General features: G+C 46.9%; 2 protein-coding genes across 11 annotated transcripts in view; one reads left to right on the plus strand and one right to left on the minus strand.

Moving 5' to 3' along the window:
• Positions 1-15,135, minus strand: part of RECQL5 (RecQ like helicase 5) — a 40,180-nt gene extending 25,045 nt beyond the window's left edge. For all 5 annotated transcript variants that reach the window (XR_750571.2, XR_004054842.1, XR_004054843.1 and 2 more), the window contains exons 1-7: positions 14,972-15,135; positions 14,356-14,499; positions 12,975-13,096; positions 10,820-11,338; positions 9,941-10,043; positions 9,289-9,400; positions 6,324-6,486 (exon numbers count right to left, since the gene is read on the minus strand). Coding sequence is in view for 2 of the 5 variants with exons in the window: in XM_010387589.2 (XP_010385891.2) it covers positions 6,324-6,486; positions 9,289-9,400; positions 9,941-10,043; positions 10,820-11,338; positions 12,975-13,096; positions 14,356-14,485 (1,149 nt within the window). In the remaining 3 variants the exon portion in view is untranslated. The remainder of the gene's footprint in view (positions 1-6,323; positions 6,487-9,288; positions 9,401-9,940; positions 10,044-10,819; positions 11,339-12,974; positions 13,097-14,355; positions 14,500-14,971) is intronic.
• The window catches only part of SAP30BP (SAP30 binding protein), a 43,618-nt gene continuing 42,238 nt past the window's right edge, over positions 15,061-16,440 (plus strand). For 2 of the 6 annotated variants that reach the window (XM_010387594.2, XM_030922483.1), the window contains exon 1: positions 15,061-15,422. In XM_010387594.2, the coding sequence (XP_010385896.1) occupies positions 15,317-15,422 (106 nt within the window). In that variant the 5' untranslated portion in view covers positions 15,061-15,316. The remainder of the gene's footprint in view (positions 15,423-16,440) is intronic. The other 4 variants (XM_010387592.2, XM_010387593.2, XM_030922481.1 and 1 more) reach the window with 3 other exon arrangements.

The following is a 16,440-nucleotide window of genomic DNA, read 5'->3' on the forward strand; positions in this document are numbered from 1 at the left end:
CAGGAGCATCACTTGAACCCAGGAGGTGGAGGTTTCAGCAAGCCAAGATCATGCCACTGCACTCTGTCTCAAAAAAATAAAAAGTAACAAGGGAGAAAAATATTAAATGACAGTAATAAAGCCATTTACAAAAGTGTCCCCAAACCTGACTATTTATCATAACCCCCAGAATACTGAACTGAATTTTCTGGGATGAGCTTTTGAGAGTTTCCCAAAAGCTTCTCAGGAGGTTCTCATGCAAAGGGCCCACAGACTAGCATTTAGGAAGCACTATAACATCACCTATTTTAATCATAGTAAACACATGCATAAATGTTGTAAACTTAACATATATGAACACATATACTTCTGTGTATATTGGAGGGAGATATATTAATGTTAAGTGATTATTTTTGACAACCTTAAAACATGAATTTAAAATACAATTTAAAACCTGTAATCCCGGCTGGGCCCAGTGGCTCACGCCTGTAATCCCAGCACTTTGGGAGGCCGAGATGGGCGGATCACGAGGTCAGGAGATTGAGACCATCCTGGCTAACACGGTGAAACCCTGTCTCTACTAAAAAATACAAAAAAATTAGCTGGGCACAGTGGTGGGGGCCTGTAGTCCCAGCTAATCAGGAGGCTGAGGCAGGAGAATGGCGTGAATCTGGGAGGCGGAGCTTGCAGTGAGCCAAGATCACGCCACTGCACTCCAGTCTGGGCACCAGAGCGAGACTCTGTCTCAAAAAAAAAACAAAAAACAAAAACAAGAACAAAACAAAACAAAAACCTGTAATCCCAGCACTTTAGGAGACTGAGGTGGGCGGATCACCTGGGGTCAAGAGTTTGAGACCAGCCTGGCCAACATGGTGAAACTCCATCTCTACTAAAAATACAAAAATTAGCCAGACATGGTGGCACACGCCTGTGATCCCAGGTACTCAGGAGGCTGAGGCAGGAGAATCACTTGAACCCGGGAGGCGGAGGCTGCAGGGAGCTGAGATTGTGGCACTGCACTCCAACCTGGGCAACAGAGCCAGACTCCGTCTCAAATAAAATAATAAAGTAAAGTAAAATAAAATAAGGCTTGACCTGCCGACTCAGAAACCCATGTGGGGTAGGGGTGGGCAGTCAACTACATCAGGAGAGCAAGATTCCCAAGCCCTTCTGTTGGCACCCAAGGGGCCAGTGTGTACCCCTTGGATCACGCAATCAGAAAACAGGAGGACCGAAAAGGTTTCCTGAGTCTCTACTTACCAGGGAGGCTAGGTGTAGCCCTGCCAGCTCATCCCTGAGCACAGCATCCCAGATGGGGCAGAGCAGGGTATGGCTGGGCAGGGCAGGTGGGCTCTGGAAGGTGCTAATGGTAGCAGACAGGGTGTTGCCTCCTGCCTGCAGGTAAGGAGCACCCTGAATGAGTGGGTTGAGCCGGGCTGGCCACCAGGCCTGGACCCATAGCTCCTTTGGCTATGGACTAATATCAGAGGAGTGGCTTATGGGGAGTGGATAGCAGGAAGCTCTGAGGCCTGGCTCCTAGGCACAGGATAAAGCTGGGGGAAGGAGATGGTACTGTGAAGGCAGATAAAGGGACAAGAGCCTCAGGTTTCTGTCCCCCACCCCATGTCCCTGGGGCTTTCTAAGCCAAAGCCTGCAACTAACGTAAAAGGAAGAAAAAGCACTTAAGTTACCAACCACTACCAAACTTCCCCAAAGCCCCTCTCACAAAATCCAAATCATTTTCTCATCTCCACTCCTGCCTCCCCTAGTACAATAGAGTTTCCTGTTTTCTTTTTAAAATGTTGCCTACCACCTCCCCACCTGGGAAACCCAAGGCATGACTGTTGGTGGCTGGTGACAAGCACACAGCGGGCAAAGTCCCACCTCTGGTGGTGGGACGGAAGGAGGTGGGGGCACCAGTCCCTGCCACATCCTCAATCCGCAGACACTCATCAGCCAGCCTTCCCTTTGGCTCCCACTAGCGGGGAGTAGGGCAATAGCAGGTGGTCCCAACAACTAAGCAACAGCTCCTGGCCTTCCCACCAGGAAGATCTCTGCACCCTTATCCAATTGAAAAGACAGTCTCACCTTGGGCCAGAAACCACTATTAGGTGAGGAATGGGCACTATACATTTCAAGTGTGGGCACTTGGTCAGGGCAGTGGAACTCTAAAGATGGCAGCCAACTTCCTTCCTTGCCCACTCCTGGAGGTAATTCCCCTCTTACTGACCGAAGCTCTGGTGCAGCTCTGCTCAGAGACTGTTCCTAGCTTCACTCCGTTACAAGCTTGTCTATGGACTTGTGGCTGAATCAACTAGCAGAACAGTGAGCATTTGTGAGTGATGTGATTATGCATCAGTGGCCTTTTTTGTGTACATATCTATTTGCCAACATATCCTTTTAAAATACTGTGAATTATTTAATACAGAAAAGGAAAAAAAAAAAAAAGCCCAGGCATGGTGGCTCATGCCTGTAGTCCCAGCACTTTGGGAGGCTGAGGTAGGTGGATTACTTGAGATCAGGAGTTTGAGACCAGCCTGGCCAACATGGTGAAACCTGTCTCTGCTAAAAAATACAAAAATTAGCAAGGCGTGGTGGCAAGCACCTGTAATCCCAGCTACTTGAGGGACTGAGGCATGAGAATTGCTTGAACCTGGGAGGTGGAGGATGCAATGAGCCGAGATTGCGCCACAGCACTCCAGCCTGGATGACAGAGGCTCTGTCTCAAAAAAAAGAAAAAAAAAAAAACCAAAAAAACAAAACAAAAACCAGACACTGATATCTGAGACATCGTCTATCAAGTGTATGCTTTGGGCAGGTAACTCATCCCCACCAATACACACAAACGCACACAGATTCTGTACCCCCAACTTCCCAATATGTTTACAACACAATTTCTTATTAAGTTCACATTTTCCTTATTATGATTATGTCAACAGAGTTCACAACTAAACCGAGTGATTGCATTTTTATATTTGCCGTGATCACATTTCCTTTCTTGTGTAACTGTGTTTCCCCTGAAATAACTTTGATTTTTTTCTCCATTTACTTAGATTTTAGTATGTCATTAATTCACCTCTAACTATCCTAACATAATGAACAATTCATTTCGATAGGAGCCAGAGATGCCAGCTTCCACTCTGATTTTTGGAACCTACCTTCCTGGAGTCTTCTGCCCCCTAGTGCAATCTGAACCAGTTTTCCCTAGGCCTAGGACACAGCTATCTTTCCGGACTACCCTCCAATATCGTCCTGTGCCAAGACTTACTCCTGGGTGAGTCTCCATCTTTGCTTTCCAGGTTTACTGCCTCTCTACAATGGAGAACATCCTTTAATAGCTTCTGAGACATGACATACCAGGGGAAAGTTTTTGAAACCTTTGTATGTGAAGATGTCTTTTTTTTTTCTTTCAAGTTTCCACATACAGGATTTCGAATTTTTATTTATTTATTTATTTATTGGAGATAGGGTCTTGCTGCCCAGTCTGGAGTGCAGTGGCACGATCATAAATCACTGCAGCGTTGAATTCCTAGGCTCAAGCAATCCTCCTGGCTCAGCATCCTGAGTAGCTAGAACTACAGGTACACATCACCATGCTCAGCTATTTTTTTTTTATTATTATTATTATTTGAAACAGGGTCTCACTCTGTTACCCAGGTTAGAGTGCAATGGTATGATCTCAGCTCACTGCAGCCTTGACCTCCTGGACTCAAGTGATCCTCAAACCTCAGCCTCTCGCGTAGCTGGAACTGCAGGTGCACACCAACACACCCAGATAATTTTTAAATATTTTGTAGAGATGAAGTCTTATTACATTGCCCAAACTACTCAAACTCCTGGTCTCAAGAGATCCTCCCATGTCATTCTCCTGAAGTGTTGGGATTACAGGCATGAGCCAGCCGCCTCACTCAGCCTAAACTTGAGTATGTTTAAACATGTCATTTGATAAATTTTTCTGGGAACTTTCTTTTCATATTATTCGCTTTTCATATCCTTTGTTCAAGCGATTCTCCTACCTCAGCCTCCTGAGTAGCTGGGATTACAAGCGCCCACCACCACACCTGGCTAATTTTTATATTTTTAGTACAGTCGGGGTTTCTCCATGTTGGCCAGGCTGATCTGGAACTACTGGCCTCAAGTGATCCGTCCACCTTGGCCTCCCAAAGTGCTGAGATTACAAGCGTAAGCTCCCATGCCTAGCCTTTTTCTGTCGCACTTTGTCACCCAGGCTGGAGTGCAGTGGTGCGATCTTGGCTTACTGCAACCTCAACCTCCTAGGTTCAAGTGATTCTCCCACCTCAGCCTCCCCAGTAGCTGGGACTACGGGTGTGCGCCACCATGCTTGGCTAATTTTTGTTATTTTTTGGTAGAGACAGGGGCTTCACTATGTTGGGCAGGATAGTCTTGAACTCCTAACCTCAGGTGATCTGCCTGTGTTGGCCTCCCAAAGTGCTGGGATTACAGGCATGAGCCACTGCTCCTGGCCCTAGAGCTTGTTTTCTCTTGATGAGATTTTAGTTTTCTTCATCTAAATCAGTGGTTGTCAACCCCGGCCATATATTCAAAGCAACTGGGGAGCTTTTTCTTTTGTTTTTTTTTTGAGACCAAGTTTTGCTCTTGTTGCCCAGACTGGAGCGCAATGGCGCAATCTCGGCTCACTGCAACCTCTGCCTCGTGGGTTCAAGTGATTCTCCTGCTTCAGCCTCTCCCGAGTAGCTGGGATTACAGGCATGCGCCACCACACCCAGCTAATTTTGCATTTTTTAAGTAGAGACAGGGTTTCTCCATGTTGGTCAGTCTGGTCTCAAACTCCTGACCTCAGGCGATCTGCCCGTCTCGGCCTCCCAAAGTGCTGGGATTACAGGTGTGAGCCACTGCACCCAGCCTACTAGGGAGCTTTTTGAAAAGACTCTTGTTAACAGCTTGAAACACCTATTCCTAGGTATTTTATAAGTTTTATTGTTGCAAATTAAGTTTTTTGTTTGTTTCTATTTCTAGGTATTTCTGGTACAGTGGAGAAAAGCTACTGTTTTTTTTTTTTTTTTTCCCCTTGGCGCTCATCTGACTAGAGAAAAGCTACTAATCTTTAAACTATTTCTCTTATATTCAGCCAGTTTGCCAGGTTTTCTTACGAATTTGAGTAGATTTCTAGTAGGGTCTTTGTGTTTCTAGGCACAATGTGTTATCATTTCTACCTGCTGTTGTCTTCTCGCCTACTATCGTTATCCTTGTGAATTTATATATATGTCCCTTTATTGTCATCTTGGCAGAGATTAGAAATAAGTACTTGGAGGCTGGACAAGGTGGCCCACGCCTGTAATCCCAACACTTTGGGAGGCCGAGACAGGCAGATCATGAGGTCAGGAGATCAAGACCATCCTGGCTAACATGGTGAAACCCCATCTCTACTAAAAATACAAAAAAAATTAGCTGGGCGTAGTGGCGGGCGCCTGTAGTCCCAGCTACTCAGGAGGCTGAGGCAGGAGAACGGTGTAAACCCGGGAGACAGAGCTTGCAATGAGCCAAGATCGCGCCACTGCACTCCAGCCTGGGTGACTAAGCAAGACTCCATCTCAAAAGAAATAAAAAAAAAGAAACCCCATATCTGCAAAAAATTGAAAAAAAAAAAATTAGCTGGGCATGGTGGCACATACCTGTGGTCCCAGCTACTCAAGGTGGGAAGATTATTTATGGCCAGGAATTAGAGGCTGCTGTGAACCATGACTATGCCACTGCACTTTAGCCTGGGTGACAGTGAGACCTTGTCTCTTAAAACAACAAACAGGAAAAAAACAAACAAAAAAAGGCTGGGTGCAATGGCTCATGCTTGTAATCCCAGCACTTTGGGAGACCAAGGCAGGTGGATCACGAGGTCAAGAGATTGAGACCATCCTGGCCAACATGGTGAAACTGTCTCTACTAAAAATACAAGAATTAGCCGGGCGTGGTGGTGCATGCCTGTAGTCCCAGCTACTCAGGAGGCTGAGGCAGCAGAATCGCTTGAACCCGGGAGACGGAGGTTGCAGTGAGCCGAGATCGTGCCATCGCACTCCAGCCTGAGTGACAGAGTGAGACTCTGTCTCAAACAAACAAAAAGAAAAAACAAAAACAAAAAAATCCAGTGTTAAGATAATTTAAATATTTAAATATTTATAAAGGAAAAAGTCTAGTCTAGTTTGTGTAAGCTGCCTACCTATCCAACATGCCATTTCCCCTTGCTATACTTCCAGGTCGGGAGCAGCCTTCTCTAGCTTATACAAGCACCATCTGAGTTCGGAAATCAGCTTCACAAAACTAGAGCGCGGCGGGTCAGACTGAAAGGCCCTCTACTGCCCAGGCCTTACCTGAAGTTTTGCTACTTCCTTCCTGATCAGGAAGCTGACTTGATCCCGGTCATTCCTGGAGTAATAGAGACGGCACCAGGAAGGCTTCCCATCCCTGCCAGCCCGGCCAGACTCCTGGTAGTATCCAGCCATAGACTTGGCAATATTCCAATGAGTGACAAACCTGTAGGATCCAAAGGGACAAGGAGCATGAGATGGTGGAGAAACTGAGTGTCCTTTGGAAGAATAATCATGAGTAGGAGAGCAGGGAGGCCAGTAGATAGGCAGGGAGAGGGATAGTCCCAGAGTTAGAATGGTTAAGATACTGGCAGCCCATCTCCCTTCTAGGAGCAACCCAGGTAAGAAGCCACAGCAGGAGTGAAGGGTGGCAATCAGCACATATGAGGGACCAAAAAACTCAGACAGGGCCCAGTGGAAAAAATACTAGACCTAAAGAAACAACATGAGGCTCTGCCACTTAGGAGCTCTGCAAATTTGAGTAAGTTATTTATACAGTGGGAAAGGAATAATATTTATTAAAGACCTACAATGAGTCAGTTTCTATATGTCTCATTTAATTGTTAGTCACCATCATGTGAGGTAGCCCATTCTCCAGAATATGAACTGGAGATTCAGAAAGGTGAATTTGTACAATGCCACACAGTAAAGGGACAGCAGAGCTACAATTTGGGCCTAGGGGTGTCTGCCTTCAAAACTAGCTCTTAACAAGATACCACAGACCCAGGACTCATTTTATTTATTTTGTTTTTTGTTTATTTTATTTTTTTTTAGTTTTAGATGGAGTCTTGCTCTGTCGCCAGGCTGGAGTGCAGTGGTATGATCTCAGCTCACTGCAACCTCCGCCTTCCCAGTTCAAGTGATTCTCCTGCCTCAGCCTCCTGAGTTGCTGGGACTACAGGTGTGCACCACCACGCCCAGCTAATTTTTGTGTTTTTAGTAGAGACGGGGTTTCACCATGTTGGCCAGGATGGTCTCAATCTGTTGACCTTGTGATCCGCCTGCCTCAGCCCCGCAAAGTGCCGGGATTACAGGCATAAGCCACCGTGCCCAGCCTTGTTTTTTTATTTTTTAAGACAGGGTCTTGCTCTGTTGCATAGGCTGCAGTACAGTGGCACAATCATAGCTCATTGCAGCCTCAGCCCCCTTGCCTCAAGCAATCCTTCCACCTCAGCTTCCCAAGTAGCCAGGACTACAGGCACATGCCAAGATACCTGACTAATTTTTAATTTTATAGAGATGGAGTCTTGCTATGTTGTCCAGGCTGGTCTCGAACTCCTGGGCTCAAGCAATCCTTCCATCTGGTCCTCCCAAAGTGCTGGAATTATAGGTGTGAACCACTACACCTGGCTGCAGACCCAGGGTTCGAACTGATTCTAAAGTCGGTATTCTTTCAAACTGTAGTGCACTATAAAATTTCTGCCCTAAGTCAGGGTTACTATGAGGTTCACCAAGGCCATGTACGCAAACATGCTCCGTAAATCATACAAGGTATTATTACTTGGTGTTAATCAGACCAAAGGGCTTCAGGCTGTAGCCCAAAATGCCTCTTGACGATCATGGCCAGGTAAAAAAGACTTCCTAACAGTTGCCAGTGTGGGGCTAGGAGGCTGGGATGCACCCCGACTCTTCTAGACTGTTAGTAAGCAATAGCAAGGAATTATGGTCCTAAGAGCCTTGCCTTTGACCTTCCACAGGGAGTAGCTTAAAATACAGTCACACATTACTTAACGATGGGGATACATATTGTGTGTTTTTTTTTTTTTCTTGAGACGGAGTCTCGCTCTGTCGCCCGGGCTGGAGTGCAGTGGCCGGATCTCAGCTCACTGCAAGCTCCGCCTCCCGGGTTTACGCCATTCTCCTGCCTCAGCCTCCCGAGTAGCTGGGACTACAGGCGCCCGCCACCTCGCCCGGCTAGTTTTTTGTATTTTTTAGTAGAGACGGGGTTTCACCGTGTTAGCCAGGATGGTCTCGATCTCCTGACCTCGTGATCCGCCCGTCTCGGCCTCCCAAAGTGCTGGGATTACAGGCTTGAGCCACCGCGCCCAGCCCTGTTTTTGTTTTTTTTAAGACAGGGTCCTGGTCTGTTGCCCAGGCTGAAGTGCAGTGGCATGATCCCAGCTCACTACAACCTCTGCCTCCCGGGCTCAAGCAATCCTCCCACCTCAGCCCCTAAAGTAGCTGGGACTACAGGCACGCACCACCACACCTGGCTAATTTTTATGTATAGTTTGTAGAGATGGAGGTTTGGCCACGTTGCCCAAGCTGGTCTCAAACTCCTGGACTCAAGCGATCCACCTGCCTTGGCTTCCCAAAGTGCTGGGATTATAGGTATGGACCACTGTGCCCGACCAGGGATAGGGATACATTCTGAGAAATGACTTGTTAGGCGATTTCATCATTGTGCAAACATTATAGTGGATAATCTTTACATAAACCTAGATGATACTGTAGCCTACACAGCTAGGCTGTAAACATGTATCATGTGTTACTGTACTGAATATTGTAGGCAACTGAAACGCAAATACTATAACACAAACACTGTAACGCAAATCACTAGGCGATAGGAATTTTTCAACTCCATTAGTCTTACAGCATCTCAGTCTATGCAGTCATTGACCGAAACATTAATATGAGGTGCATGACTACAGTTCCTTTATTCCCACCTCCTCATAGGAACCACCTACTGAGATGTGAGTGAACAGGGCTGTGTTAAAGGACAAGCCTGATGGACTGCATGCTGCCCCGTCCTGGGCGAGGGTGACAGAATCATGCTGTGCAGTCACCTGGGAGCAGGCCGCACAGGAACTGTCAGCATTCAGGCTGTATTCTAAGGACTCTCTCCTGGAGCTTCCTTCCCCTCTGGCCCTCGAAGGAGTACATGCACCTCGTCCTTTGGGCATAGCACTAGGCAATCCACCCGGAGCCAGGCCCAGACCAGAAAGGCAGGGCAATAACCAAAGCTCACCTGACGTTGGCTTTATCCACTCCCATCCCAAAACTAATGGTTGCAACAATTACAGGGACCTTCTCCTCCATCCAGTCGTTCTGCACCAGCGTTCTTTCAGAGGCCTTCAGCCCTGTGAAGGAGGGAAAGATGGAGAAGGGAACTCACATTTCCCTTGGGTTTCCCCGGGGTCTGTTTTGGGTTTGACACTGTGTGCTAGGCACTTCACAAACCCTGGATATTTCACTTCCCAGCTGTCCGACCTTACATCAGGCGCTTAACTTTACTGAGCCTCAGCTGACAGGCACAAAGACCCTAGCCTATGTGTGGCACAGAGCATTTGGCAAAGGTTTGGGCCATGATTCAAGCCCAAGCCTGCTGGCCCCCAAAGCCTGTGCTCTTCCTACAACAGCATTACCTTGGCTTGTAAAAACTTATCACCTGCTGCTGGGGAGGCATATACAGCGGGAAGAACTCGGGAGTCACAATTCTCATTTTAGACCTCATTCATGTCTAGACTCGTTTTAGGGGATTTAAGTGAATCACTTTAGCTCTGCCTGAGTATCTGCAATAAGATGGTGGGTCACCTGATAATCAGGATCTGTAAAGAACAAGAGACCCACCAAGAAGCCTCTGAGGGTGAAGAGAACCAAGTGGCCTGGGCGCCCCTTACCTGCATGGTAAGCCTTGGCGTTCACACCCCTGCAGCTGAGCTCTATGGCCAGCTGTTCACAAGCCTCTCTAGTCCTGCAGTAGACAATGCCGCAGCCAGACAACTGAATGGGGAGATGCAGGAAGAAAATAAGCATGGCAAGAACAGAACAATAGGCCCAGTGTAGTGTACCCTGCTCTAAAAGCAGCTCTGTGTTCCTTCCCTCGTCAGTTTCAGTCTCCTCTGAGGCAAAACACCCAGTAAGGCTCTCTCACTTTATAAAAAGCAGGACCAGGCTGGTTCATGCCTGTAATCCCAGCACTTTGGGACGCCAAGGTGGGAGGATCACTTGAGGCTAGGAGTTAAGACCAGCCTGGGCAACACGGAGAAACCCCGTCTCTGCTAAAAATACAAAATTAGCTGGGCGTGGTGGCGCATGCCTGTAATCCCAGCTACCTGGGAGCCTGAGGCAGGAGAATCGCTTGAACCTGGGAGGCGGAGGTTGCGGTGAGCCAAGATCGCGCCACCGCACTCCAGCCTGGGCAACAAGAGAGAAACTCCACCTCAAAAAAAAAAAAAAAGGCAGGCCAAAAGCTGCTCAAAACTCAACCTGTTTAACTTCTCTGCCTCCTCTTCACGAACTTTGCATGGGTCTGCAGAGGCCTCACACAGAGGGGCTGGCTGCTTGCCTTCCACAGAAGGATCCAGGACAAGGAAACCATGGTAAGGAGGACAATGCCAGGAAACCAAAGGGACAATTCTTTTTGTGCCCGAGTGTTAAGAAGCCTGGCTGAGAAAGCTAGAAAAAGCAAAGGTCTTAGAAGACCAATCTCCATCTCCATGCTGCATGTCACACCCCACTGCTCTAACAGCTGCTTGGCCTCCACCTCAGTGCCTCACCCCTTTATCAGCCTCCTGTCCAAGAGCCTTAAGGCAGAAGTCCTTCAGGTTCCCATAGGGATCAGAAATGAGTTCCTTGAATTGCACATCATAGAAGAGGTTGGCCCGGAAGCAGGGAGTCTTGAAGATGGCAACTGGTTTCTTCAGGTGCAGGGCAGCAAACACGTCCTCTTGGACCTGTGGGGTGGCTGTGGCAGTCAGAGCCACACAAGGGGCATGTCCCAGGCGGGAGCGCAGGGCACCCAGACGCAAGTAGTCAGGACGAAAGTCATGCCCCCATTGGGAAACACAATGAGCTTCATCCACCACCAAGTAAGACAACAGGTGGCGGGACAGCAGGGAGTTCAGGCTGGGCTGGAAGGAGGAGGAAGCCGCCATCTCCGGGGTGATGTACAGAATCTTGGTCTGGGGCTTTTCTCGCTCCAGGTCAGCAAGCAGCTCCTTCCTTTCCTGTGCAGAGAGCTTTGAGTTCAGGGAACTTACTCGTACCTTTAGGGCTAGCAAGTGGTCCACCTGGTCCTAAGAAAAGAGAAAGGGGCTATAATTGGCCCTCAGGACTCAGGTAAACGTCACTGCAAGTCCCTGGAGGATTTCCCAGTCATAAACTGTGCTCCTCCCACCCTCCACTATGTCTTTTCTTTGCATAGAAGTAGTATAGGTTGAATATCCTTTATCAAATGCTTGGGATCAAAAGTGTTCTAGATTTCAGATATTCCCAGATTTGGGAATATTTGCAGATTGCATATACATAATGAGATCTCTTGAGGATGAGACCCAAGTCTGAACAGGAAATTCATTTTTTTCATGTATACCTTATATATATAGCCTAGGTGTAATTTTATATAATATTTTTAATAATTTTGTGCATGAAAAAAGAGTTTTGACTGAATTTTGACCGCAGTCCATCACATGAGGTCAGAAAGGTGTGGAACTTTCCACTTGTGGCGTCATGTCAGCACTAAAATTTTTTGGACTTTGGAGCATTTCAGATTTCGGATTTTTGCATTGGGGATGCTCAACCTTTATGGAAGGTAAAGTGGTTTAGAGGACAGGCTCTGAAGTCAAACAGACTTCAGATTTAGATTCATCCTGGCTCACTTAATCACCACATGCTCGCTGGCTGTTTCTTACCCTCTGAACAATTTATACAATTCTATCTAACAGAATTGTTGTATAACTTAAAATTTACATCTCAGAGGTGAAATTAATGTATGTAAAGCACTTAGCACAAAGCCTGGGACCTGGTGAACACTCACCAAGTTATTGCTGTTGTTCCCTGTCTCTCTACCTTTCTTCATGGTGGATGACTCTTACCCATACAGCCACACTTCCTCAATTCTGATTCTATCAGCCCATCTGCAGGCCTTAAATAGTCAGAACACCTGTAGAGCAGATGTTAATAAGGTCCCAGCCAGTTTCTCATCTTTTTTTCTGTTTCACATACTGTGCCCTTACCAAAATAAGCAGGACACCAGGGATTCCCCATACCAACTTAGCTATCTATCCATCTGCAACTTCTATCCCAACATCACAAGTGCACATGCGTATATACGTGAGACTGAGTGTATATGTGTGTACAAATACAGTTTCATACTCCTCTGGACAAAAAAATAACAAGGGAGGGTGAAGGACCTCAGAGGAGTCATTCATAACCCCCCAGAGTGATATGCACCAGTGGAGAACACTACATTGGGGAAAAACAGAAACCCAATACAGCGAATGAGATAGGCAAATCATAGAAAACAAGAGGCAGGGGCGGGTGCGGCGGCTCACGCCTGTAATCCCAGCACTCTGAGAGACCCAGACAGGCAGATCGCTTGAGGTCAGGAGTTTGAGACCAGCTGGCCAACATGGTGAAACCTCATCTCTACCAAAAATACAAAAATCAGCCGGACAGGGTGGCATACACCTGTAATCCCAGCTATTTGGGGGGCTGAGGCACAAGAATTCCTTGAAGCCGGAAGGCGGAGGCTGTAGTGAGCCGAGATCGCACCACCACACTTCAGCCTAGGCGACACAGTAAGACTCTGTCTCAAAAAAAGAAAAGAGAAAAGAAAAGAAGAGGCAAAAGACCAATAGAGAAGTGAAATTTCCAGCCTCAAAAAACCTTCCCCGAATCTTTTTGGGCTACCATCTTCGTTGCCCTAAGCCTCACCTGAATCAAAGCAATGAGAGGAGAGACTACAATGGTGATGCCTTTGGCCAACAGAGCAGGGAGCTGATAGCACAGGGATTTTCCTGCCCCTGTGGGCATGCACACAAAAACATCCTTGTTACCTGCAAAAATACAAGACAACAATATCTCAGTGCTTCCTGCCTTTTCATTGAAGTTGCTGAAAATTAAATGAGAATGTAGGAAAAGTACCTAGCAAAGTGTCTGGCACATGGAAGGGTCTCAATGTAATGCTAATACCTCTCCTGTCCTTTCTATGAAAAAGGCAAGGATCCTGGGAAATTTGGATACATGCCCAAACCATTTCTAGTAATGGTTAAAAACAAGATTTAAAAAGTCTGGGGCGGGCACGGTGGCTCACGCCTGTAATCCCATCACTTTGGGAGGCCGAGGCAGGCAGATCACAAGGTCAAGAGTTTGAGACCAGCTTGGCCAACATGGTGAAACCCTGTCTCTACTAAGAATGCAAAAATTAGCCAGGCATGGTGGCATGTGCCTGTAATCACAGCTACTCGGGAGGCTGGGGCAGGAGAACTGCTTGAACCTGGGAGGCGGAGCTTGCAGTGAGCCAAGATTGCGCCACTGCACTCCAGCGTGGGTGACAGAGCAAGACTCTGTCTCGGGGATAAAAAAAAAAAAAGAAGTCTGAGTCTGCTGTGATATGGATGATTTAACTAAACAGCCATGAAAGCAGAGTACTGCTAGATGAGTGAGCACATCTGTGTAGACATGGGAGGACATTACTTAGAGAGCTTTTGTTTAGACATGTATCATTAATATTACATTGCTGCTCGCCTCCTGGCAACTTCCATTTGTCACCATATCTCAGGTTTATAACATTATTACTCTTTCTTTCTCTATCTGGGACCCAGGCCACTCAGTCTTCAACAAGGGAATTACCTAGAAGGCCAGTGACCAAGTTAAGTTACTACTGCCACCCTCACTGTTGCTGTTCGTTTGTGTGTACAAACGAACAATAATGAGAATCTGAAGTGTTTTCAAAGACCATGTGTAGATCTGGCTATGAACTATAGACCAGCCGGGTGGTTCTGCCATTAAAACTACAAGCTTTGGGCCAGGTGTGGTGGCTCATGCTTGTAATCCCAGTACCTTGGGAGGCCGACGTGGGAGAATTGCCTGAGCCCAGGATTTGGAGACCAGCCTAAGCAACATGCCAAGACCCTGTGTCTCTAATTAAAACAAATAAATGAAACTACAAGCTTTGGGTGACAACTCTAAAGATTTCCAAATCCAGTTATGGACCAAAGGTGAGGCAGTGCGAAGGATCAGGAGGAGGGTGTTCTGCCACAGCATTATGGTATAGCCAGCATAAATTTAAAGGAAGGTACCTTGGTAATGTTACCTTTTACTACAGCCATGGTCGCGCTCTCCTGTAAAGGCGTCTTAAAAGAGTCAAACCCAAAGACCTTCTTCAGCGTACTCCGGACTCGCCGCTCAGGGTCAAGAGGAAAGGTGGTATGGCGGCTGCTCATCTTAGCCAAGAACAGTGGCCAAAGGTTAAGGCAAAGGTGGTAAAAGGTTGCCACGAGAACCCTCTGTTTTGCTTTAAAAATACAGCTTATTTTTCTGTAACAAATTGCTATGTTATACTTAAATAATATATTATTTTTAAGTATTAAAGCTGAAAGTGAACTGCCTCAAGCAATGCATTCCTGGGTAATTAACATCTCCACTTTTACGCTCAATGAAAATAAATACATTGAACTATTCCAGGCCACGGTATAGCACAGAGCTAGAAATCAGATCAAGAGAAGAAACACAAATGTCTTCAGAACAGTTTGGAGAACGGGGAACCGTTTTCCTAAGATCCACCACCTGCTCCTTCTTCTATAAGTGCAACCACGACAACCATTATTCCACCCCGGGACCCCGACCCCCTTCTCCCTTCTTCCTGAGCCCAAGATCCGCAATTTTCTCTCTTGGCCGGCCGACACCTCCCTCTCTTCACCCTAAGATATCAGAACCGGCAGTGGTCGGCCCAAGAATTAAAGGCCCTTACTGGGCCGCTGCAGCTGGCTGGTTCCGGAACTATTCGAAGACCCCCGTACACAATACCAACTCAGAGAAGCCAAAGCGCTGGGAATTAAGCTTTAGCCAGAACCCACACAATCTTATATCCGTCGCGCAGTGATGACGTACGCGAGCGCCGGCATGAGGGCGGAGCCAGGCGCAGGAAACTGCCGTTTTGATTGGTTTCCAGTGTGGCGCGGGGTCTCCTGGGATCTGAGAGAACCTGCCTTTCCGCCCGGAAGTCGGCGTCTTTGAGTCATAGGAGTGAGCCACGCCGGGGCTGTGGGAATAAGATGGCGGGGAAGAAGAATGTTCTGTCGTCCCTTGCAGTTTACGCGGAAGATTCAGAGCCCGAGTCTGATGGCGAGGCTGGAATCGAGGCGATGGGCAGCGCGGCTGGTAAGGGCCAAGTGGGAAGCTGGGAGAGGGAATCTGGTGTCTGCCCGGAATGCTGTACCCCTCGCTGGGCGGAAGGGAACTAGATGGTCATTGTGCTCCAAGCACTGGACCCCGAAGAATGGCCCGGGGTCCTAGATGAGATAGAGCATTAGAGACTCTGGACTAAGAATGAAGAATCTCCTTTCTATTGTTCCGATTAATCTGCCTAAACTTACTCAAAGTCTCCGTGCCGGTTATAGTGATGGACAGAGGGATGGACGAAGAGGGAGTGGCTGCTAGCCTGTTCCCCCTGGGCTCGTTGTTTGATGAGGGAGAGCGATGAGTAAAACATACGTGGAAGATGGTAAAGATTGTGTTTGTTAAATTTATAGCTTTTAGTTAAGAATGTGCCCTAAACACAGCTTGGAGCTTTTAAAAATAAAAACGTACCTGATCCCCAAAGCGAGAGAATCTTAATTCGGTAGAACTGGGGTAGGATGTGGGCATTTGTGAACTTTTTAAGGATCCCGGGTGATTTTTCTTATTTTGTGAATTTTTAAAGTCTATCGGTGATGTTCTCCTCCTCAGGTTGAGAAGTACAATGTTAGACAATGGAAATAGATTTCTTTGGGAGGATAGAGAACAAGTTACCTAACAACATATCTGGCCCTTAGCTTCCTCATCTGGAAAGTGAAGGGGATTGGATTAGGTTAGGTACTTTCATGTTTTGTGATTTTGTGGGGTCTCTTCCAGTCAGAAAATTCTCTGATAGTTTGCTGTAAACACTATAGTGTTTGCTTAGTGTTTATAGCATTAGAAACAGAATTTAGTACTTGGTTTTGTTCCCTGACCTTTTAAAGATTTTATTCACTAAATAATGCCCTTCTCAGAGAGCCGAATCTGGGCCTATTGTCACTTAACATGAGATTTAGGTTCCCCTTGTATCTTCAGAGATAGTCTTGGCCACTCAAATCTCTAGACATTTTTTCTTACATTGTAACTCTTGATTTTTTTTTTCCTGCTTTTTTTTTGTTTGTTT

The sequence above is a fragment of the Rhinopithecus roxellana genome, chromosome 19 (genome assembly GCF_007565055.1).
Source record: "Rhinopithecus roxellana isolate Shanxi Qingling chromosome 19, ASM756505v1, whole genome shotgun sequence".
NCBI classification, from domain to species: domain Eukaryota; kingdom Metazoa; phylum Chordata; class Mammalia; order Primates; family Cercopithecidae; genus Rhinopithecus; species Rhinopithecus roxellana.